The sequence below is a fragment of the Dipteris shenzhenensis genome, chromosome 2, assembly GCF_047967505.1.
Source record: "Dipteris shenzhenensis isolate YYH24624 ecotype China chromosome 2, Dip_SZ_1.0, whole genome shotgun sequence".
Taxonomy (NCBI): Eukaryota; Viridiplantae; Streptophyta; class Polypodiopsida; order Gleicheniales; family Dipteridaceae; genus Dipteris; species Dipteris shenzhenensis.
The window spans coordinates 57,901,827-57,927,600 of record NC_141597.1 but is presented as its reverse complement, the minus strand read 5'-3'; the positions used below and the strand labels follow the sequence as shown (position 1 = coordinate 57,927,600).

Below are 25,774 nucleotides of genomic sequence, written 5' to 3'. Positions count from 1 at the left end.
ATGGCTTCCCACCGACGTGGAGCACCACCACTATCGTACCGATACACAAAGCAGGAGACCCCATGGATACTACACCCTCATGATTGGCCACACACTGGCCAAGATCTATGGATTGGTACTAGGGAAGGAGATCAACAGTCATACAAAGGCACGGGGGCAGCGGGCACTAGGACAAGCAGGATTCAGAAGACAACACTCTACTCTAGATCACGTCTTCACTCTGAGAGCTATCATTGAGAAGGTGAGGTCTAGATGCCAAAAAGTCTACACATGCTTCGTAGACTTTCGGAAGGCCTTCGACACGCTCCCATGATCCCACATGATCAAGAGACTACACGAGATGTAGATTCCTAAGACATTGATTTGGGGTGTGATGAGCCTATATGAGTCAGTTAGAGGCAAAGTTCGTGCCCCGGGTGGTCTCTCGGATTAGGTCAATAGCATGATCGGGGTGAAACAGGGCTGCCCCATCTCACCGACTATCTTCGGACTTTACATCAATGGGATCACATTTTTTATAGACCGCCTAGGAGGCGAGGGATCTCTATTGGCTGACCTTATATAGTCCTTATATCATCTTCGGTAGGACTACAGCGACATCTAGAGGTCCTAGAGGTGTTCTGCAGAGAAAGAGACCTGATAGTCAACCTTGGGAATACCAAGATTATGATCTTCAACACTTCACGTGCAATGACCCGCCACCTCAGATTATGATCTTCAACACTTCACATGCAGTGACCCGCCACCTCAGCTTCACCTATCGTGATGAGCCAGTGGAGATAGTGCAGTCCTACACATATTTGGGAGCAGTATTCTTCACTTCACTTCACTTCATAGAACCCCCTTTCACTATGACCCACGCAACCCAGGCACGATTCACACGTGGCGGAGTGCCTTAGCTCGGGTAGAGCAACAGTGTTTCCAGGCACACTTCCAAGATCCAGGGTTGGCTTTTTGATACGCTAGTGTGGCCGACTGTCATGTATGCAGCACCCTTTTGGGGATGCGATCTCTCGAAGACAGACTGGAGAAAATTTGAGTGGGTCCACGATGATTCGCTGTAAGCCCTTGGTTCCACATGAGATAGTACAAGCAGAGTTCACCATGACACCTCTCCAGATTGATGCCATCTTTCAGACAGTGACATTCATACACAAAGTCTGGGACTTACCTCATTAGAGACTTCTTAGGCTGGCCTGGAGTCATCTAGACGACTAGCAGAGGGCGGGGTAGATACATGGTATGCACGTATATCCACATGGCTTGCCAGGCATGGTATCCAGATGGATAGACTCTCCCCCTTTCAGTACAACATGGATGCGCCTCCTAAGTCGATCCCACGAGATGGGATCAACCGTATCATACGGTTAGATGTCCTCCAGCTCCATACATCTCGGACTTGGGGAGGGGACTAGCAGTTCCCCATCAAGATCCAATTTTACCATGACCATCTCCCGAGAAAGAAAGAAAGAAAGAAAGAAGGAAAGAAAGTTTATTAAAGTCTTCGGAAGACCGATGGGTCTATGAGACTGTGAAAATCCTGATACAACGAGCTGTGGTAGTGGAGCTACTAAACGAGCGTCCATACCAATGCAAAATGCAAAATGCCAAAAATGCAGAATGGCAGTACTAAGTCCTAAGTACAACATAGTCATGTCAGTGGTCGACTATATATCAATCTCAGCATCATCATCAATATCATCATCATCCCAAGTAACAGCAAGATATCAGGATGGATGAGGCAGTGGAGGCATGAAGTCGGCAATAGAGTGCTGTCGGCCACTTAGAGATGCGGTCCTGGCACGTCTCTTGGTCGTAGCTCTACGTCTAACTAGGGCTACTGTGACCCCCGTCGGTCGGGCTCCAACTCTAAACAAGGAGGGGATGTCTCCAAGTGTGATCTGTGTGTCGACCCTCTGTCTGAGCTGTCGGGTCACGGGCTCTGGGTCACGGTCATGTTGAGGCCTCGTCTCGTTGGGGTCCATGTGATCTAGCTGAAAGAACTCCGTGATAGAGCTTTGAGAGGGATCAACCGAGGAAGAAGTCTGCTCCTGTCTCCGTGCTCGGAGTATCCTCTCGCGGTGTCTAAGTGCCTCATGAATGAAACCTGCCAAACACTACTGGTCTGGGTAGGAGAGGAAATGGGCTAAAATCCCATAACTATCTTTGAAGAGGCAGTGGAAACGTCCTCGGATCTCATAGTACATAGGACACCTGCAGATGAAATGCTCCTCTGTCTCAACCTCCTGTATGTCACATAGTGTGCATATGCGTTGCCCCTGGGTAGTCGCTCTGGTCTGCCGCTCTCGATGCGAAGTCTGTGTGAAGAGACCCAGAACTGCCCAAGAGAGATCCTCATCGAGTTGGGTAGGTGAATCTGTGTGTATCCTGGTGGGTCAATGAAACCCTCCGCTGTGATATGTAAGAAGTGATCTCTATAGAAGCTAAGCTTCACTGGGAGTTCACTCAGTTCCAACCAGGTCCGAAAAGCGTGTAGCTGTAGTAGATCCTCACGGATAACCTGGTTGACCTCGTGTGATAAGAGGGGAGAGAACGGAGCATCCATGCTATACTGGAAGGGAGGTAGTCTATCCATGTGGAGCCCCAGTCGCTCAAACCATCTCTCTGTACGTGCATACCGGCACCTCTGATCTCCTCCTGCTGCAAGTGCCATAGAAGAGAATAAAGCTATCCATGGTAGCCTGCTACGCCCCGAGGTATAATCCCCATATTCCCTAACTCGGTACAGATATGTGATGACCTGAAATGCAGCATCTAGCTGTAAAGGGGGTGACCCAAACTCAGCCTGAATGATCTGGTGAGGAACGGCTGGTGAGGAACGGATGACTTACCACGAATCATCCGTGATAGCATGAGAACCTGTAGCCGCTCCACACGGGAGGACTGCCGTACATCCCCGCTGGGCGAGCCAAGGAGTCAAAAAGCAACCCCTTGGTGCATGGAGCCTGAAAGTGTGAGCGGAAGCACTGCCTCTCTAGCGTGGCCAATAAGGCATACCCTCTACTCAAGCGTGCCTGCATCATCGCGGGTCTCATAGTGAAGCTCGGTCCGGAGAAGATAACCCCAAGATAAGTGTATGATGAAACTATCTCAACAGATGACCCCGCAAATGTGAACTGCTCCTGACGCATGATGGCTCGAGATGTATTGAAGAACATGACCTTGGTTTTACCCAAGTTGACCTTCAAATCATGAGACTCACAAAAGGACTGTAGTGCGTCTAGGTGTCTCTAAAGCCCCTCTGCTGAGGAAGACAAGAGAGCCACGTTGGATGGACAAAAGCAGTAGAGCCCAATCCGCCTTCACAGCCACCTACATCCACGTTTAAAACACCCGAACAACACAATCACAATGTAAAAGGCGTCCATTCAATATCATTGTCTCTACATATACCTTCTGATACAACTCACACTCTGGCCTCACTTCCCCGGAAGCCAAGGAAACTCAAAAAGAACCTAGTGGACCACACAGCCCAACACAAGCTTCTACTGATGACTGAGCTCAAGCTCACAAGGCCTTCAGATTCTCTGGAAAACAAGCTTCCCTTACAAAGCATACCAACTCACGGCCCTTTTGTATCCACGGTATTGATCCAAACCTCTGTGGTTGAGACCCTCTCCCATTCGAAAACTCCCGACAGCCATTGCTACAGCTCAACTGTCTAGCATCATTTGAGACAGCCTTCATGTCTATCTCCCTGCATATCTCTTTCCTGCTCACTGAGTTCACCTTCCGTCTCAGCTCATGTGTTCTCTTTTGGGATCTTCACCCTCTAAACTCCTCGACCTCTGCTCCTCCTACGAGCTCACATACCTCTCCTGCTCTCTCGTAGCCCTTCCACTCTCAGAAGCTTCCACATCCGTCACCTGATGTTTACCGAACCTACTTCCTCCCTTAGACCTTCCGCTTCTACGTGCTTCCACTCTCTGCACACAATAGTCTTCACCGTAGCTTTCATTGCTCACAAAACTCCCCTCGTCACCCACAACGAACTGAGATGCCAACTTCTCAAGAACCCATCACCCACCGTCCATCAAGGATCACGGACCCTTTCTCCTCTCCAAGGTCACTGGTATCCCTTCCTCTTTGCCATCTTCGACCTCCAACTCGATCCTCTGGTCTATAATTGCGTCGCCACTCCAGTCGCTCTCTCCATGCATAGATTGCATCTCTACAAGCACCACTTTCCTTCACTGCCCATCTCCTTTCACACGACGATAGCTACTCTGCGGCTTCACTCTTGTTCATAGAGCTCACGGACTTTAAATTGCATAGTAGAGACTCTTCACCTATTCAAGCATCTTCCAGCAAGACGACCTCTCCTTCATGACGATAGCTGCTCATAGCCCCTCTGTTGCTCTCAGAGCACCCACAATGCCTTGGTCCCTCCTTGTTCACGTATATTCCTCGCTTCCCTCCAGAACCATGCAATCGCGATCCTCACAGTCTTCATCGACTGCTCTCAGAACTCCCACAACGCCTTGGTCCCCAGCAACCCATAATCAAGATCCCTTCTCTGTCGAAAGCCTCCCTCAGCCGGATTCCAGAGCCCTCCTGCCCACCGAACCTGCTTCTTCTCAAGACCTTCAGTCGCTCACGGTTCTCTCACCACCCTACGAGCCTCTATCGTCTAAGGTCCTCCTTTCTAGTTATCGAAGGGACTCCTCCTTCTGTGAGCTCCCACGACAGCTGCTTGCCATCTCGTCGGATACTGCCTCCTTCCTCTCCCTACGCTTCGTTTGCCGTCAGCTTCATCCAGAAGAACCCCCCCTCTGCTCCACCGAGCACACCGACCTCCGCTTCCCACCGGCCACCCGAGCTCACCGAACACCAAGCTCTCCTCTCCTTCTGTGTTCCCTCAGCTCGTATAGTGGCCCAAAAAAACCCCCTCACCCAGCAGCCTCTTGCCCCTCTTATCGAGTCGCATCGAATCCTCTTCCCTCCAGAAGCAACCATGGACCTCCCCTTTCAGCAACCATCACGTAGCATGCCAGCTCGTCGTCGAGAAGCTTGCTCTTCCTCATCACGTAGCCACCTGCATGCATGCTTTTTTGATTATAGCCACGTCACCTTTTACTTTTTCACCACTCTCCCACTCTTTCCTTCAAACTATACCAAGGCAATTAGTGCCTATACTCCTACCTTAGGCACCAATGCACATAACCTGCTAACCAGCATGTAATGCTCAGTTCCCCACAGACTATCACACAACCATGAAGCCAATCCTGACACACTGGAAGCAAGGCATTCTCAACAAAAAAACTCGAGCTTTCATGCACATATGGCATTGGACAACCATGAAGAGTACATGTCATCCCACAACAAAACCCCGTCACACTGCTCTGGATTGCCTGCTGCAACCACACTGCACTTCATTATCTCCTAGAGTCCCTGTAGAAGTGTCTTCCATCTCAAGACAATATATCATCAATGTGGAGTCCTTCATGAGAGTATCCATAGCTCATTTCCACAACCAACTAGCTATATACATAGCTATGCACTCACCCAACAACATGCAACAAGTGAAAAATATTTTTTCATTTTTATCCACACAACGTCATCTGCATAGAGCAAAATCTGGATCAGCGTGCCCGCAAGAGAGCAACCTACACCCCCCTGTGTTTGCATCACTGTCTAGGCCAAACAAGGTAGGTGACAAAGGACACCCTTGTTTGACCCCGCCGATGGTACTCATGATCTCGTCTGTCCACCCGGATCCTACCCAAACTCTACCAAAAACTCTCTCGTAAAGTGCCATGACAACCCAAATGATATCCTGGTCATAACCCAAGTCATGTAGGCGCTGTATGAGGTGGGCTCTCGGGACCGTGTCAAATGCCTTGCAAAAATCCACAAAGCAACAATAAACCCTCTGCTTCCATGATCTCGCCTCCTCGATGATACATTTGAGCGTTAGAATGTGGTCCATGGTTCCATGATCACGCCGGAATCCGGCCTGTCCTGCTGCTCTGAGTCCTCGACACTCGGCAAGTCTGCTAACCTCGGAGTCAAGTACTGATGCATAAATCTTGGACATGACATGTCCAATCATAATGGTCCTGTAGTTCTCCGGGCTCATGGGATCCCCTGCCTTGTGGATGGGTGAGATAGTGTTAATGGTCCAAGTGTGTGGAAATCCCAAACAAACCGCTTCATTAAAAAGCTTTGCTAAGATCGGGGCTAGGAGGTTAATCCCATATGCAATGAACTTAGTGCATAGTCCCTCATGATCCTTCGCTCGGCCATTATGAGTGTCGGAGGAGGGATTCATCATGAGACCATAGTATCTCGAGGACAGAGGTGTCTCACATGCACTGAGGATTTCCATTGGACAGATGCGGGTTTCGTCCCACCAGCTGAGGATTGAGGCAGGGAGAGCTGCAGGTATATCCAGAGAGCAGAGGATCTGCATGCTATGCACAATGGGGGCAGTTGAGACAGAGGAACATTTTCTTTGTACTTGCCTAGCCTACTATGAGATCCAGGGGCGCTGCCATTGTCTTTACCTGGAGGGGAGCCGCTATCACGACTAATGCATTTTGAGGACCAGATTTGCATTGGGCTCTATTTGATAGAGATGCGCCGACATAGGGAGACACTATTGCGACAGATCAGGAAGCAGCAGGAGGCAGCTAATCCACAGGACATAGAGGTTGACTAGACACAGCGTCACGTCACCAACTTCTACACATTTGAGGCAGCTCCAGGACACAGCGGGGTAGAGGAGGAGGAGGAGCTAGCTGATATGAGGGCAGCTTGGATCAGCCAAGAGAGCCGACACAGTGCCGTCGATAGAAGGACACAGAGACCACGTGCGAGACAAAGAGTGCCCAGAGCACACTCTATTGAGATCCAACCTATCTTGGGCGTTGTCTTCTCAGGCCCGATCTTCACGATGCGCCCGGCCATGCAGGCCAGGATCAGTCGGGGCTACGCCGCTCTTGCCAGGCTGGAGCGACAGTGCTACCACTCCCACTTCCAGGTTCTACGGACCAAGTCTCTCCTTTTTTATTCTTTGGTCCGCCCAGCAGGCATGTACGATAGCCCGTGGTGGGGAGTCGACCTTTCAGACACAGAGTGGGCTCGAGTCGAGCGCCTACAGATACTGATGTTTGCTTGGATGATCCGCAGCAAACCATCGGTACCACACCAGATCATTCTAGGAGAGTTCGGCGCCTCACCCCTACAGCTTGATGCGGCTTTTCAGGCTATCACCTATCTCCACAGAGTCAGGGATTTCAGCTCCTCCGCCGACGGTCGCCTCCGCCTACCTTGGCTAGCCCTATCCTCCTCTATGGCCTTATCCGTTGATGGGGACCAGCGATGCTGGTATAGTCGTCTTTCCAGTTGGTTCACCCTGGGCCTCGACCTAGACCGGTTGCCTCCTTTTCAGTACAGCCTCGACGCTCCACCATCTCCCCTCTCCCCCACTGACCAAGAGATCAACCGGCTCATTCGAGCGGATCTGCTCCAGCTCCACACCTGGCGGACATGGTTTCTTCACTCTGAGCTTCCTGTGAAGCTCGACTTCTACCGCCGACACTGCCTCCAGATCTCACAGGAGGGCTTCATCACACCTCCGGGTTACACACAGCTTCATCTACCACATGCGCTACGGATCTCCCTTGGTCAGTTTAGGGTCTCGTCACACCGATTACGGATCGAGAGCGGACGCGCAGAGGGTATCCCACGAGAGGGCCGCCTTTGCCCACTTTGCGACTTGGAGGAGATCGAGTCGGAGGAGCACTTTGCTTTCAGATGTCCTATCTATTATGCCATTCGAGGCCGGTACCACTGCCTCTTCCGCGACGGATTCGGCCCCCTCCCACACATGCTGTAGTATCCGGATCAGCGATGCCTAGCCGCTTTCTTACATGAGATGACTCGCCAGCAAGATACCTCTCTCCGAGCACGGCGACACGAGCAGCACACACAGCGTGAGGACACCCAGCGGCCTATTACTGATTTCTTCCAGTCACAAGATACCTTCCTCAGTCTAGCCGACGACGCGTACGTGAGCGAGAGCCAGAGCCACGACAGCTGCGCCAGCGGACAGACTCACACATCCGGGTCCATGACATCTCGTCTCTGCTCTCTGCCCGCCCCACCGGGGTTACCGTTGCCCTCATCCACAGGGCCACCCGCCGCCCCCGACGACCGAGCTCGACTAGGCCGCGTGACGTCAGAGGCCAATCATCTATCGCAGGGTTTTTTCCGGCCTCCCATTTGACGCCCCCTCTATGATTGGTCTCTGATGATCACCACCTGCACATATATACTGTATCTCCCCCCTCTGCCCCATTTTTGGTGCCCCCCCCTTCTTTTTTGTATCATCTGGAGGTAGACACATATTTTTTGTATCAGGACTAGACACACCGTCCTTCATAACCTCTTTTTTGTAGAAACGGTTGGCTGGCCCATTTTGAGACTGCCGCCACTGTTATGCTCATTGTATCAGTTATCTTTAGTCTCATAGACCTTCATGGTCTCTCGAAGACTTTAATAAACTTTCTTTGTTTCTTTCTCTCTCCCTCAACCCTAGTACCCCAAGTCTAAATGCACTAAGGATTGCCATTGGACAGTTGTGGGTTTTGTCCCACTAGCTGAGGATTGAGCCAGGGAGAGATGCAGGTACACCTAGAGGGCAGAGCATCTGCATGCTATGCACGATGGGGGCGGTTGAGACAGAGGAACGTTTTATTTGTACTTGCCTAGCCTACTATGAGATTTGAGGGTGCTACCATTGTCTTTATTTGGAGGGGAGTGGCTTCGGCCTGCTATCACGGCTGATCCATTTCGAGGACCGGGTTTGCATTGGGCTCTATTTGATGGAGATGCGCCGACATAGGGAGACACTACTATGATGGATCAAGTAGCAGCAGGAGGTGGCTAGACCACATGACATAGAGGTTGACCAGACACAGCGTCGCGTCACAGACTTCTACACATTTGAGTCGGCTCCAGACACAGCGGGGTAGAGGAGGAGGAGCTAGCTGATAGGAGGGCAGCTTGGATCAGCCAAGAGAGCCGACATGGTGCCGTTGATAGAGGGACGCAAAGACCGCGCGGCGCGAGACAGAGAGTGCCCATAGCACACTCTATAAAGGTCCGACCTATCATAGCTTTCCTCAGGGGGATCCACAGAGAGGTTACTCTTGACATGGCACACCAGATACAAAGATCATGGAGACCATGTCCCCCACTGCAACGTGCGACGACATGATGGATACAGCTACAACTCACAAGATATCCTCGTCTCCCGCCGGAAAGCCACCATGGCACCTAGTTATGCATTTTCAGCCTTTTGAGTACTAGTTCTGAGTGTGCGCTTTTGAGCTTTTGAGGTTCTTAGTATAGCACTCTACAAGGGCCTTACTGAGCCCTTTGCATCAGCCCACAACAGCTTGTATGAGTTATTCTCTTGATTGTACTTTGTGTCATAGGCCTGCGAGGCCTTTCAAAGACGTCTCTCTCTGCATGGGGGCTCCTTTCTGCGGGTAAGTCACCCATTCCTATCACGAATCCAAAGACCTCTGCATGGGGGCTCCTTTCTCAGGGTAATTCACCCATTCCTATCACCAACTACATGGGGGCTCCTTTCTGAGGGTAAGTCACCCATTCCTATCACCGCCGATCTAGGGGTCTGGCACACATATGCGACTTCGCTTTTTGATGTCCCGATGCAGGCACTGCATAGAATGTATGGGCTGCGCTATGCCTGTTAGAAATCGACCAACAGAGGGTACGCACAGCCGAAGACTGATAGAATAGCCCAGGAGCTCACACATAGAACTGGATCTTGGTGGGGAACTCCTAGTCCCCTCCCAAGTTTGTATGTATAGAGCTGGAGTAGGTCCAACCATATGATACAATTGATCTCATCTCGTGGGGGGCATCCAGGCTGTATTGAAATTGGGGGAGGTGGTCCATTTGAATACGCTGACTGCAAAACCATTTGGAGATGCGTGCATGCCACCCTGTGCTGACCCCACTCTTAGCCAATGATTGTATTAAAGTCCACTTGAGACCCTTCAGGATCTATGGGATTGGTGATCACTATCAACAAATATTGATCTTTTACATCTTGTGAAATATAATATTGTAGACTGCTATTTAGTTAGTACTTGTTGGGCTAGTTTGTGTGCTAGCCAAGTACTTTGTCTCAGAGTTCCAAAACTTCTTTTAGATAGCTCCCTAGCTTTTGTAGCTGGCTGTTCCAAAAGATTTTCCAGGCTGCCTCTGCTGTCATTATATCTTTCTCTAATGTGTGCATAGGCCCGACATCTTAGGAGTACATGCTGCTCATTTTCCGCCTCTCCTGTGGGGCAGATTTCTTTCTTCTCTTGGGACCCTCCGTCTTGTCCACCTTCCCTTCTCGGCTTTCAAATCATGTAAGCTGGTTCTCAATTTGCATATTAGATGCCTTTGGAACAGGGATATGTCTTCCCCAAGGTATTATTGCATCCAATAGCTATCCTTTGGATGAATTTCCTGTTTTAGAACTGCATTTTTGCACCTGGGTCTTGCCTTAGTTTCTGTAGGAACTTTTGTGTCACTAGTTCTCTGATCTCACATGTATCCTCTGGTATATTAGCAGCTGTTATACCGCGTAATTCCATCTGTTCTTCTGGTATGTGTGTAAGAGAGAGAGAGAGAGAGAGGGGGGGGGGGGGGGGGATGAGGGATTTAAAAAGAAAATAAAGCTCATTTAGATTCTAAGACCCAGCATGATCTCCAGGATGGACCATGGTGACAATATCCTTCATACTACAAGGTATTTGCACACCTGTATTAAGGAACAATGAATACCCACTCTTTCTATTTTTATTCGATCTAGTTCTTGGTTATACATCGAGTACACCAAGAGTACACACAAGACAAGTTGTTGAATTTGTCAGATTTTTCTGTAATTGAAAAAATGCCCCTTCCTTTCCTGTGTGTGTTTGTGTGTGTGTGAATTCTAAATGTGCACCTTTGTGCATTGATTCTAGAGACCGAAGAGTTCTTTCATACCCCTAGTATTTGTAGCTCATAGATTCTGCTTATTTTAATCTTCAAACTCCAAGCTCTGTGTGTGTGTGTGTGTGTGTGTGAGAGAGAGAGAGAGAGAGAGAGAGAGAGAGATTCTCAAAGGTCATATTACAGGCAGATTCATGAAGACTGCAGCTTTCTTGAGTCCCAACAAATCATGGATTACAGTCTTTTGTTGGGCCTCCACTTTAGAGCTCCTCAATATGCAGACATTTTGGATGCTCAATTGTCAGAAAGGGAGACCTCATCATCGAATGATACTGGTATGTGCAGTGAGTAGTGCCTCAACTCTCCCCATTGACAATAAAAATAGAGTGAAACGGGGGGGGAGAGAGAGAGAGAAAGAAAGAAAGAAATTTTATTAAAGGTCCACGGAAGGCCATACATGGCCTATGGGACACAAAATCATCCAAAGGAAAATACATCATCAACGATGCGCCAACTAGGTGGCCTCATCGTAATACCGCTAAGATGCCAAAAATGGCTACAAAAATCCTAGATACAAAATGAAATGAAATAGAGTACCAAAAATGCCTAGATACAAAATGTAAAATATGAAATATGAGGAACATCGTCTTCCCTAAGGGGTCTGCTGGCGGTGCCAAGTCTCCATGGAGCAATCTCCTCTGAAAATCTGCCATCATCCTCCGTCGTCTAGAAATAAAGCGACGGGTACGGCCTCTGTGTAAGATCATCCTCTGCGGTGCTGCCGGATCATGTCATATGTACATCCTCGGGGTGGAACCATCGGTGCTCTCTGGCAAGATGGGCTATCTCTGTGCTCATGGTCCTGCGCCTCGTCCTGCTCCTCATGAATAACCAGGTCTCTGGCAGGGATGTGACGGTGCTCTCTGAGGAATCTCTCTCTGTATCTGGTGATCTCCCTGATGAACAACGCTAAGCAATACTGATCCTCATACTCCATAATCCGAGAGAGAGGTCCAAATCCGTGCCCAAATAAACAGTGAAATCTGCCACGGATCTCATAATATAAAGGGCATCTGCAAACAAAGTGCTCCTCAGTCTCCACCTCCCCCATAGTGCAACAAGGGCATATCCTAGTCTCTCGCCTGGGTCTATGTCCGGTAGCTGTACGACGCATCCTGCCGGCCTCAACGTCTAATCTGTGGGAAGATACCCTGAGCTGGCCCAAGGCAATCCTGAGTGAGTGCGACATATGAACGCCGATATATCCTGGGGATATGATGAAGCCATCCTCTGAAATCCTGAGAAAATGGTCACGATATGTGGCCATCTTCGTAGGAAGCTCCGTGGGATGAACCCAAGTGCGAAACGTGTGTAGCTGCAACAAATATGCCCTGATAACCTGGCTGAGCTCATGTCGAGTGAGAGAGAGAGAGAGAGAGAGAGAGAGAGAGAGAGAGATGATATGATATGATGATATTAATGTCCAACTGGAGACCCGATGGGATCAATGGGTACAGGGTACAAGTTGAAAGGGTGGTCTTGTATCAGATACAAGAGTACAAGTTGAAGCTCTACAGATAGCTGTCAATGGGCAAAAGGTGGTCTTGTATCAAAGGATATGCGCCCTGACCAATCTGGCCAGGGTATGCGCCCTGTCCAAGGCTTCTTTTATGTATATTTTTCATGTGTTTGTGCTCATGACCAATCTCGCCAGGATTTGTGCCTTGTCCAAGACTTCTTCTATCTCCCATTTCCAATCTGGCCATTTAGTGTTCCAAGAGTTCCCTGATTGCTGTTCAGCACAACACAAAAGATGAGTATGGTGCTCATACTTGTGAGGGGCATATTTTGTAGACTACTCTCTTGATATGTTATCCCATCTGTCCCTTTCTACCTCAACCTCATGGTTTCTCAGTTTCCATATGAGCCGTCTCTTGAAGAGATGCCATTATTGAGATATTTCTGTCTATCATAAATTGCCCTACCTTATATCTCCCCCATTACTCATGATGGGAGTATTCTACAGGTGCATCATAAGAGACCGGTGTTGCCCACAGGCCCAAAAAGTATCTCTTCAAAGTCCGCACGGGACAGTACCCCAATGGAATAACTTTCCAAAATTTATGTCTCCTCTTGCATGGGATTACTTTTTTGTTTGTAGAAAGCTATCTTTTCCTTCAAGTCGTGCCATGTCTTGTTTAGGACTTACTATGCTACAAGCTCTCTATGAAGATCTAATGCTTCTAGCCCCTCAATAATTCATCCAGTCAACCCTTGCCATATACCAACCCTTGTCTTTTGTTGCATCCATTACCTTGCAGGGAAGTCTATTTGTGTCCATTCTTTACAATTGTAATGAGTTAGTGGATGTGTCGGCATAGAGCTTCCCCTTCTGATAGTAGGATGCATGTCTCTGCTAGTATAGATAATGATATTCTTGTTTGGTCTCCATCTCAATCGAAAGATGATGCCTGGCCTCAAATTTGAGTTGATGGCGCAAGGCCTGACACTCATCATCATACCAGCTACAGCAATTCCATCACATACATCACCTATCAAGAGATCCACTTTGATTTCAAATTAGGCCTTGCATATGCTGCCCGCCTCTGTGCCATGCTTGTTGATATTTATGATACCCTCCTCCTAGAGAATAGAGCCGGTCTGATCACCTGCTCCCTTCATAATGCCGCTCTCCGGTCTTTTTGCCACACCACCAGATGCCATCCATCGGATTGGTCCTTGTGCTCGATGACGAGAGTGGGATGGACAAGCTAAAGAACAAGTAGGTATAGTCGGCTTCAAGTGGTGGGGGTGGGATTGAGAATGATCTGAGAGGCAAAGGCAGGGATCCCATGAGGTAGTCAACTACGTCAGAATGTCCTCCATGTGGACAACATTGAGCCCGCTGGAAGGCGGCCATCTTTCCAGACCATTGTAGGTAATGAGATCAAACATCTTGCCCATTGTTGGATATGGAAGTGAGAGAACGCGAGAGAATGGAGCTGAAGCAAGCTGGAATGAAATTGCAGCAACAACAATGAACTACAAAGCTAGGGTAGTCATAGTGATGAAACCCTAGAATGAACCCTAACTAGGGTTAAAGATGTGTGGTGACTAACTCACCAACCAACTCAACCTCTAATTGAGGTTAGGGATAAAAAACCTTAATATAGGAAAAAAGTGCCCCTAGCCCCTTATTACATAACATTAGCCACTACCTTAGGAAATATAAATATTTCTAATACTCTTTGCAGTGACAATGTCACAATGTACAAGGTAAACATCAATAAACAAACGGATATAAGTTTAAATATTTGCGAAAAGCCTCAAACTTTGGATGAGGTAACGCTTTGGTATTTGCCACATTCTGTTGTGTAGGGCAGAAGACCAAGCCGTGCATGATCATGCATAGTACCAAAGTCCCAAATGCTCTGGAGGGCTGAGTTACCATGGTCCCCAATGATGTCTCAAAAAGCAATGAAGTTTGGAAAAGGAAGGTGTCATCAAGTCATCTGGACCCGGGCATCTGCCCTTGTGAAGGGCGAGAAGTGCATTCCTGAATTTTGGATTGCTGAAAGGTGCATCAAGTGAGACTCTCATGTTTGGTTCGACCAATGCTAGAATATCGTGCCAAACTCTGTGTCTGGCATCATCTGCGGCAGGTCTATCAGGATCTACTGAGAGAAGGGATGCCTAAAACTTTGTAGCTATACGTAAGACATTGTCGGGATCTGTTTGCAAACCTCGTCAGATTCAATAAGCTGAGAAACCCTTTCTCTACTATATCACGGGCCAAGAGTAGAGAATAACTATTTATTGACTCTTCCTTGCATCTGAATCCAAAAGGACTCCCGCGCATGAAAGCATACTTCGCTCTTTGGTCTAACAAAACCTACTGATGAGCCCTTGCTGCAGCAAGGCGCTTGTGAATCCAAGCATTTGTAGGCCTTTTTTGCTCTTCTCTCTGTAGGGATGCTAACTGCCGTCAGAGGCCCATCTTCCGACTGAAAATCTCATGCCTCCTTGTGCTAGCAATAGTATGATAAAAATCACTAACACCAAAGAGGGCTGCAGCCACATGCGAAGGAAAAACCATAAGTTTGACAAGGATACACGGCAAATTGCTGCACAAGGCAATTGTGATCAAGAAGGGGATCATCAGTGAGTGGAAGAGAGATAAAAAGTTAGTCTTCATGGATAGCGATGACGATGAAGAAGAAGAGCTAGTTGTTAAAACGGATCAGCAAAGATAGAAAGGGAAGAGTTGAAAAAGATTATCAAAGAGGAGCTCTAGAAAAAGAAGTTTGGTGCATCAAATGCAAAGTTGATGGACATATCAACATTAAATATCGGCAGTTAGGATGATATCGCTGCATATAGAATCCTTTGGACCATACGAGTGAAGAGTGTTGGTTCAACAAAAGAAAAAGGCCTGCAAAGGTTCATCATGTAGAGAAAGAAGAAAGAAAGAAAGATAAATTAACGTCTGCGGGAGGCCTCGCGGGCCTATGGGACAAAGTGCGGAAAACACCAAAAAGTGAAAAAACTCATACAATCCACCAAGGGCTGGAGCAAAGGGCGTGCTAAGGCCCTTGCTGAGTACTATACTATGCTGAAATAAAGAGCTCAATAGCTGAAGCAAAAATTGAAATCAAATACAAAGCATGTCGTATCATATCATCTCATGTCATGTGCTATTTGAAGTATGTAGAAGAGAGCTGGAGCTGGAACTGGAACTCAGAAACCAAAACCTGGCACTGTGGTGGCTTGTCTATGAGTAGCGAAGATGTCTCTAAGATGACCAGGCTCTCCTCCACCATCGGATTGGTCTCCTTGATCTGAACCCACTGAGCTATGTTCAGAGTGACCCCTTGTCTCGGCGATCTCCTCTGAGGAAAGTTTGGACCTCAATCAAGTGTGCCCTGGTCGCTCTCATGTCACGGGTAGCCTCTGCAATCCTCTCTCAGCAATCCATACCGCCCGCATATCAACTAGTTTCTCCTCCTCCACCCCACTGTGTCCTGGGGCTGCCTGAAATGCATAGAAATCTGTGACATGCTGCTGTTTCTGGTCAGCCTCTGTAGAGAAAGTGCTCTTGTGTCTCAATCTCTCCTAGTGTGCATAACATGCAAACCCGCTGCTCTCTGGGTATTCGTGCTGCTCTCCCTGTCTCGATCCTCAACTGATGGGATGAAACCGGCATCTACCCAATCGCGATCCTCAGTGCGTATGAGACTCCTTTGTCCTCGAGATATTGGGGGTGTGATAAGGAATCCCTCCTCCAAGACTCTCAGGAAATGGTCGCGGTAGAACTGGGTCTTGGTGGGGAGCTCGTGATCTCCCCCCTAAGCCTGAGATGTATGTAGCTGAAGGAGGTCTAATTGTATGATACGGTTAATCTCATCTCGTGGAATCGACTCAGGGGGTGCATCCTATTTGTACTGAAAGGGAGGGAGCTTGTCCATTTGAATCCCGTGTCTGGCAAACCATGTGGATATACATGCATACCATGTGTCCACCGCCCTGCTCTCAGCTAGTCCTTTGGATGACTTCAGAGCTAGCCTCGATAGTCTCCACTGGGGTAAGTCCCAAACTTTGTGAATGAATGTCACTGTCTGGAAGATGGCATTAGTCTGTAGTGGTGTCATGGCGAAGTCTGCTTGTACTATCTCATGCGGGATTGAGGGCTTTCTCCGAATCATCCTAGATCCCATAGTCACCTGCAGCCGCTCAAATCTCCTCCACTCTGCTATTGGTAGGTCACATCTCCAGAAGGGTGCTGTGTACATGGCAGACGGCCGCACTAGTGTATCGAAGAGCCAACACTTCGTCAATGGATCCTGAAAGTGTGCTTTGAAGTACTGTCTCTCCAATCGGGCTAGAGCACCTCGTCCCCGTGTGAGCCGTGCATGGGCTGCATGTGTCTAGTGAACAGGGGTCCTGTGAAGACTGCTCCTAAATAGGTGTAGGACTGCATCTCCACTGGCTTGTCTCGATGAGTGAAACTGAGTCAATGGAGCATTGCATGTGAGGTGTTGAAGACCATAACCTTGGTCTTCCCAAGGTTGACTGTCAGGTCTCTCTTTGCAGAACACCTCTAGGGCCTCCAAGTGTCTCTGCAGCCCCTCTGTTGAGGATGAGATAAGGACTATGTCATCGGCGTATACTGTGTGGCTGCTGAGCTCCCTCTCTAAAACGGATCCATAAATCTTGGGCAGAGTATGACCGATCATGAGGGTACGGTAGTTCCCAGTCTCCATAGGGTCTCCGGCTTTGTGTATCGGAACAAAAGTAGTAGTGCTCCAAGTAGGTGGGAAACCGTGGCACATAGCACAGTTGAACATCTGTGCTAGGACCGGAGCTAGGACCTCTTGTCCATGTGCGAAGTGCTCGGTCTGTAGGCCCTCATGGTCCTGCGCTCTTCGATTGTGTAATCTGCGAAGTGCTGCCCGTACATTTTGTGTGGTGAGCAAGTGGCAAGTAGTGAGCCTGGGCATAGAGGACATATCCGGTGTGTTTGCATCTAGGCATCATAGAGGGGACATGCAAAAGTGTGGCACACATCTGTATCGGTGATGGGAATAGGTGGCTTCCCCTCCGATAGAAACCCCCATCCAGTGGTCGGGTCTCCTCAAAAAGATCTGACAATCTCGTCCATCCTATGTGTGAGGAAGCCCTGCCGCCTCTTACGACGTGTCAATCGTCGAAAGATCCTATTAAACAGACAAACCCAAGAATGTCAACACTACATGTTTCTTCTATGGAAATAAAGGTCATCGGAAGGACTGCAGATTGTGAAAAAACCATCTAGATATGTTGCAAAGGGTATGTGACCAAGATGAGCAAGTACCAAGTGTAGGCCTGGTATCGTTTTCTCATACCCAGCTTAAGGCAGTGTAGCATAGGAATGGTTAGGAGGAGGCTGGACGAATTGACAAAGCTCAATGAATTGCAACTGAGGGCAGCTTGGTTGCAACCTGGAGAAGGAAGGTGTGGCATGACTGCCGCATCAAAAAGCAAACATTTATATAAGGCATGTTGATTTTTCTTCATAGTGCCAAGCTACATGCAAAGAAATAAGAGTTGCAGGAAACTGAACGGAAAGGGGAAGCAACCCATCTAAGAAGACAAACAAGAAGGAATGAAAGGGAGTTCACGGGTCGGTTACTTATAACTGGACATGTGGATCCCCTATGTAGTATTGCCACCAATCTTCGAACTGACCTCAAAGGGGAAGCATCCCCGCCAAGAAGGCGAACAAGAAGGTCGTTGGAGTTTGCGTGACTGCTACTTACAATGAAGGGTTGCCATCAATTCTGCGGATTGACCTCAATAGGGCTGCACGAAAGGATCTCAAGCAGTACAACAGTGCCTACTTTCTAAAAGTTGTCAATGTCATAACCCATGTGGTGTAGAAAAATTTCCAGCCCTTTGGGGTCATGGAATTTGGCCTCCAGGAAGTGAAGGCTGATATGTGAAGGTTGGAGGTCAAATTCGCTACACTGGAAACAGAAAAGGCAGAAGTCTCTGAAGTACAAGAAAGGGAGAAACAAGTAAATTGTGAAATCGGTTTGCTCAAGGACAAGCTGACCAAAGCCAAGAAGATTGGATGGAGAAGGAAGCATTGTGTTAAGGCCATAGTTGTAAATATGGACAAGATAAGGAATGAATATATTGACCTAAAGGTGCTTGGAGGCTCAAGCAAACCTGGCATCAGACAGTTCCAGTATCCAAATTAAAGCTGAAGGAGGTGCAACTCAATCAAGTTCGTGAATGAATCCTTGGAGATCTTTGAGGGCATTCAACAACAGTTGGCTGAGCTATAGAATCAAATGGAGGATTACTATGACTCTTAAGCAAGCCATCCGAGCCATCCATATTCAGTGCCATACAAAAAGATGACCAAGACCTGGACTTGGCACAGAGGGGTTCGACAAACAATATTGGGGCCACCATAGAAACCTTGAAACCTAAAACTTTTTCGGCCCAGCGACACCTAGATGACACAAGGAGGAGAGAAGCAGCATCTTTCCCACTGTGGACCAAGCCAGCGAAGTCATGATGGAGCTAATACGTATAGCAAAGAAATGTGTGCAAGAGGCAATCGGGGTCGATTACCTCACCACAGGCGAGCTCAAAGCAGAGGCCAAACTGATTCTTCCACCTCTTGTGCGTCATACAAGGCAGTAGACTGCCCCAAAATGGGATAGTCAGAGGTTCAACTAAGAGAGCTTATGTCTCCCATCACCCTGAGAACTCCCATGAACACAGAACAAGTATGGCTCAGCTCCGTATCAAAAGTGAAGAAGATTAGGGCAGTGGCAGCACAACACCAAATGACAGTCCTAGACACCATCCCTAACATGGCAACACCACAAACAGACATGGAGTAGACCATTTACTTTAGCTTGCTGAGGACCATTAGTACAAAATGTATGGACTGTCAGAGGTTGAAGCCACACAAATATTGGACTTGCTGAACGACTACACAGACCTGCCTATCCCAAGCAGGAATGAGAACACAAGGTGGCGAATCATGACACGGCAACTAGAGATCAGAGCAATGAGGACAAGACTAAATCAACAATTGCCTTCATGGCGCCTAGAGTTTAGACAGCCAAATGCACGTCCGAGCGAATGAAGTAATATGTTAGCAGCAATTTCTTGCTAACACCATGATTGTTTTAATGTTCCCTATGACTTTGTGTGCATGTTTATGGTAAATTTTGATGTCCCCCCCCCCCCCCCGCGCCCCCCCTCCTCTTCCTTTCTCCCCCTTTGAAAGAAACAAATGAATACAGAAGCAACACCTCGTTTGCTTCTAGCCTTTAACAGCATTCGAGTTGTGCACCACACCCAACTTGATCAAACGCCTCTAATGTTTGATACATATTGTGTGTTGAGAGGAAAGGAGCATGAGTGATCCCTAGACAGATAGTGTGGCTGTTTCCAAGACCATTAAGCATGCTGGTGACACAGGCACTGCGTACATTGGGAAGGTCATCTGTCAACCACAGTAATTCTTTATGTTTATCTGGCTTTGACATGTTTTATGATGAAGGAATGAGATGATTTTACAGTCTTCCAATCTGGCATGAGAAGCTCTACAGTTTATAAGAAGTGAATGAACCCTAAATTGATCTTGTATATCTGTAGTATTCCTGTACTGTTCGAGTCAAATATGACAGGGAGGGATGCTTATGCATGCTTATTTCTCATTTTAAAATCTTGCTGAGGTACCAACTGAGTTAAATATTTACAGTACAAGCTCATTGCCCCTTTCCTTGATCTTTCTGAGTTGAGGGCTCGATTAGTGCATTGCTTCTATCTTCAGGCTTAATGTGGTTTTAGTACGAGTGAATTTGACTTCGGACAAATAACCAGAACAAGCTCCTTTGTTTTTGTCTATTTTTGTCTGCGTACATCCTTATTTTTTCTTGCTAACACAGTATACTGTCACACGAAAACTGGGGTAGACTGCCACTCTATCATATGTAGACAAGCTTGGAGATTCAATGTAAATTAAAGACGTATGTTTGCTGAGGTGTATTACTGTAGCATCAAGACACATGCTTTGTTTGATTTGCAGCTCACCATTCCCTCTTCAGTAGTAGTGATTCTTCTAACAGAGGTTATGTTATGTCCACTCCCAGCAATCCAGAGTATACAAGAGGGCTGGACACATCCAGCAGATTTGGTTATCGTGCCTCATGAGCCTAGTAAAGGGAGCCCATTGGGTCCTCATGTTCGTGGTAGCCCTCTCAGAGCAGAGGCAGCTGGGCATGAAGAAGTCGACTTGATGCTTCCAGCAACCAATTCAAGGTTGATGTGCTTCTTAAAGATGATTTTACTGAGGTTCTGATTTCTTTTGGAACACTTCTGCTACCTGTATGTATGTGTACACTGGTGAACTCCTTACAGTGACATTTTTGGGATTCAGATCTGTGTTGCAAACGTAAGGCATGATTTTTGGTGAGGATACAGAAGTGCTTTGCTTCAATTGGAAATTGATTCGATGATGAATTAGGACCGAGACAGGAAGCATTTGAAAAGTCCATGTCATAATATTCTCACTGGTGTTTGGTCTTTGCCAGGTTACAAATACAACTGGGGTTCAATATGCCAGCAAGGGCTGATCATAGACATCATCATCCTGACGGAGCTCAATATGCAGAGGATTTCTTTCCTGAAGTATATGACGTTATCCTTTATTTTGGTATCATTGATGTATTGCAGAAATACAACTTTCGTAAGAGGGTTGAACATGCTTACAAGTCTCTAAAGTTTCGTTCAGATTCCATATCTGCTGTGAATCCTCATTTTTATTCTCAACGATTCCAGGAGTTCATATGTAAGACATTTCCGCCTAGCCTGTAGGATAATTCCCAAGTTTTGTATCCCCTTTAATTGATTTTATGGCTGTAATTGCCTTGATGGGCTTTATCTGCAGCACTTAGTTTTTAATTGATGACCTACAATAACGTGTCACAAGGCACATGAAGAATGTCTGGATTTGAACATAGAATCAGGGACATAGCTATCTGTAGGGTGGGTGCTTTGATGTACCTGCAGAACATGGGTGTCATGCAGGATTTAATTAGCTTATTTTTGCTTTAGGGGTAAGGGTTTATCGTGGATTCCCATTTACTTTCTTGAATCTTATGATGTGATATTGGTTGAGAGCAACTTCCACCATTGTAATTAATTTCTGAATAATATAGTATCTATCTCTTCCATTGACAGATCCACTCTGTGTGCTCGTGTTGTTTGCATCGAAGTGATTGCTTTCACTTATTTTCACTTGAATGACAGTGGGTCTTTTTTTTTCTGGATGATCATTAGTATCCTTAAAGCTTCAGTTGTGGTCTAAGATTTTACAGGCAGAGGAACGTTATATATGCGTTTTGGAAAACAAAAGCATGTTTGTATTCATGGATTGTGGGAATGATGCAAGGGGCGATCCTTGTCAACTTCATAGCTGCACTATGGAAACTCCCAGTCAGAGATTGATGTTTTACTCGGGAAACAGTTGCACTTCCTCTTCATGTCAGCGCCAAGGAATGGGACTACAGGGTTTCAGGAGTTTGCAGCAAATGTGGCAACGATGCAAGAAAATAGCCTTGTGATGCTCGTAAGCACATAAACAAATCATGCAGATGCAGAGAGCCAGACATCCTTGGAAACTTTAGTCACTTACAAGGACAGTGCTTTGGCCTTAACAAGTATTCATGCACAGCTGTGTATGAATGTCAAGTGGCTTGGGATGATCAGCTCTGCAAAAGTTGACTCTGTAATAGTTATTCACCCCTATTCTTTGCATCACCATGGGTCTCCTTTTTTTTTACATCATACATGTGTGGCATAGCAACCACTGTCTGTTCGGCAAGAGGAATGCTAATGATAATCATTTTATCCTCCTAACTGCTACAGTTAGAAGATATGTTTCTCTTGTGCCTCCACCCTAGATAGTGGTTTCCTTTTAGAAAACTTCATGCATCTTGGATTATTGAATAAAATTGTTGTTTAAGATCTTGACTTTCCTTAGCAGCCCCAAACCTGAATTTTGTGAAGTTTGCAAGTGACACTAGACATGTATGTGTGTACTAGCTCATATACGTGTGTTCGTGCGCATGCTTATTTCTTTATTTATTAGCATTGCCCATAAGGCAGTGGTAATGGAAACGTTTTGAAATTCCTAAGGTCATCCTTGAGGACTCCAGTTACACTCCCACATGGTTATTTTTGGACTGTTGCGTCTAGTGTTACAATGCATGCTCGGCTTTTGTATGTAGCCCTCATATGACTGTGTGTCCAGCCCTTATATGTTGAATCACTTTGGATGAGGGCAGTGCTCCTAGCAGCCTGTGCCTCCTTGTGTATTTACCTATAGATGAAAACATATACACACACGCACACATATCTATATATTTCTATATATAGATACAGGTACAGGTACCCCTAAACATTATTGTGGCTTTGGTATGTGCCATCAATGGTCAACTCTTAAGCACATTATGGTATGTGGACTTGAAACTAATGGTTGTTCGCTAGGCAATAGAGATTTGTTTTATGTTCTCCCCAAAGAAGCAACCGACGAATAGATGATATTAGGAAGGACCTAGTGCTATGCTGTGAACTACCAAATCGACTGGAGGTCTAGAACAGCATCTCTCATGAATGGGGGAAGGACTGCAGTAATTCTGCTTTGTGAACTTCATCCCACTCCCCCCATGGTATCACCACCAGCAAGAGGCAAGGAAGTTCTCAATGAAGGCGATCACAAGGACCCAGGAGCCTCCAACACTCTTGTCCTGACCCTCGGGAGGAATTCCAATCCCAAACCAGACAAAGTCTCAATCTAGAATAAGACCTAGTACTTGGGAACGAGACTTGCTCCCGTCAGCTCCCTGAGAATTGAACCTCTGAGCCCCTTTAATAGACTTGGGCCCAATGCGCCAAAAATAGCGAAGACCTCTAATGTACCCTTGCCACTCAACCCGAGAATCAAGCTTGCCTAGCTCTAAGCCTCCCCAGGCTACCTTAGCTAGTCTTGTGTATCCAATACACGTCAGATACCAATCCGTGCAAAGAACATACTTCCCCTCCTCTAACAACTCACTCCTGAGTTCGCTAAAAAACCTGGGAATGTCCTCTGGAGGTTGTGTAATGTCTCCCATGTTGCATCCTCTTCAACACGATATAGATATATATAGATATAGATGTGTGTGTTTGCCCCAACATCCAACTTGGTACATAGCATTTTCGCATGTTTGTACGACATCTCCAAACATTATCAATTAGTATCTATGTGTGCATGTTCTTCAAAATACACTTAAATAATGTAGGTTGTGTACAATTTAAAGACGGCCATTTGTAGACATGCACTTCAGCAAGAATGAAGATGAATCATAGAAAATCACATTTATTGTAAGGGTAGACTTAATTTTCATATATTGTTCCTGTATGATTGTGTGCATACATCAATAGGGCCTTGGAATATTACATCATGTTCTTCTCAGAGGTGTGATCTTCTCAAATGGAAAATTTTTCATGCCTACAATTGTGCAAGCTTATGCTGATGATTCCTTCTTCACTCCAAAAAATACTCAGAAGGCTCTTTCGCAACTCATGAGTGCTTTGTCTCTATATGGTTTGGCTAAGTTGCTGCCATTGCACGGTAAAGATTGGCATCATCTTTTGTGGATGGTCACTTGCCGCCAACAAACAGATTGGGTACTTGAAAAGCTTAAAAAGAAATTGGCATATTGGAAATTGTCTACTTGGCCACTTCATGTTCGACTTCATATTCCTCAATCCATTTTGGTTGCCTACATACAATTCTTTTTGCCATTGATGATGTTTGGCAAGAAGGATATTGCATGTTTTATGTCTACTCTTATGGAGACCTTTTGGCGGTCAAAACATGGTCATAAGAGCATCAGATTGATCTTGATGCAGCACACCTCTGTTCACCAAAAATGCATGGTGGTTTGAATATTCTCAATATTTATATACACATTTTAGCATACAAAGGCAAGATTATGCTAGAATTTATGCAGGGAAATCAGCCTTGGGCTGCTATGATGCGTCACTTGCTCTCATATTTATCCACTCATGCATTTGTCCACTACTAGCAACCTTCTCAATGAGATTTTCTGTTTGGATACATTGATGGCAAAGTTAAGGGATGTTCTTTTGTTTCTCGCATGTTTTCGTACTGTAAGGATACTCTCTCTCATCTTAAATGGCAAGGCCGTGATTTTGTGAATGGTAGTTCCCTAAGGGATGAGGGTTTTCATTGGTCCAAAGTGTTTGCTCATCCATTGGCCTTGCAAGAGCCTCAAGGTTCTTATTTTATCAATTTTAAAGGGATAAGGACTCTTGATGATGTTCTTCAACTTGATGGTACCTTGCTATCTTTTCCTTCAACAGTCATGAAATATGGTTTGGGTTTGCATTATCAACCTTTATGGCAGTACCTTGCATAGATGCTTCAATCTTTCATGTCATTCCAAGACTTGAACTTCAATATCGTCTTGAAGGTTGGGTTTTGCAATGTCAAGCCTCACTCACTTGTCCTTTAAGGTTGGCTCACATAAGAGTTGCTAAGCTTTATAAGGTTTTGATGCCTTCACCTTGGATTTTAGATAGAGCAAATTAGATTTGGTGTATGCATCGTGATTCCACATGGTGGCGGAAAAGATTGAGGTGACTTTGGACTTCTAAAGTTTCTCTTCGTCAACAAGTTTTCTTGTTGTGAGTGATGCTTGGTATCATTCCATTTGGTTAACTACTGGCTTGTAGACATATTGCTCCTCCTATTTGTCATAGATGTCAAGCTCCCCGGGAATCTTTGGCTCATCTTTTTTGGCATTGCCCTGACACTCGTGACTTTCTTTATTTTTTGTAGCAACACCTAACTTTCCTACAACTTCCTTTGGAAAGTTTTTCTAGCTGTTCCAAATCCATCCAAACCGGCAAGACTTGGATCTCTTTTTCACGATGGGGACTTTGAAGTCTCTGGAAGGATCGTAATAATAGAGTCTTTCAAGATCCCACTTTCTCTAGGCTCTCCTTCTTTCGGGTGTCATTGAGGCAATCTTTCTTTAATTGCATGCGTGCTCGTCAGACAGATCATACTCTTTTCTTATCTTATAATGAGATTTTCTGATCTTGTAATTGTTAGCCCCTTGGTTTGGGACCGTTCTCTGCAATTAAAGTCCAATGGATTTCACCCAAAAAAAAGAAGTTTGTGTGTCTGTGTCTGTGTCTGTGTAAAGTGTTGTCCTTAAAA

General features: G+C 46.5%; 1 protein-coding gene across 3 annotated transcripts in view; it reads left to right on the top strand.

Annotated features, from left to right (window-relative positions):
- Positions 1-21,565, top strand: part of LOC147905045 (phosphatidylinositol 4-phosphate 5-kinase 9-like) — a 134,028-nt gene extending 112,463 nt beyond the window's left edge. For 2 of the 3 annotated variants that reach the window (XM_087389556.1, XM_087389548.1), the window contains 4 exons: positions 10,760-10,795; positions 11,167-11,315; positions 20,634-20,802; positions 21,075-21,565. In XM_087389556.1, the coding sequence (XP_087245682.1) occupies positions 10,760-10,795; positions 11,167-11,315; positions 20,634-20,802; positions 21,075-21,357 (637 nt within the window). In that variant the 3' untranslated portion in view covers positions 21,358-21,565. The remainder of the gene's footprint in view (positions 1-10,759; positions 10,796-11,166; positions 11,316-20,633; positions 20,803-21,074) is intronic. The other variant, XM_087389563.1, reaches the window with a different exon arrangement.
- The last annotated feature ends 4,209 nt before the right edge of the window (positions 21,566-25,774 follow it).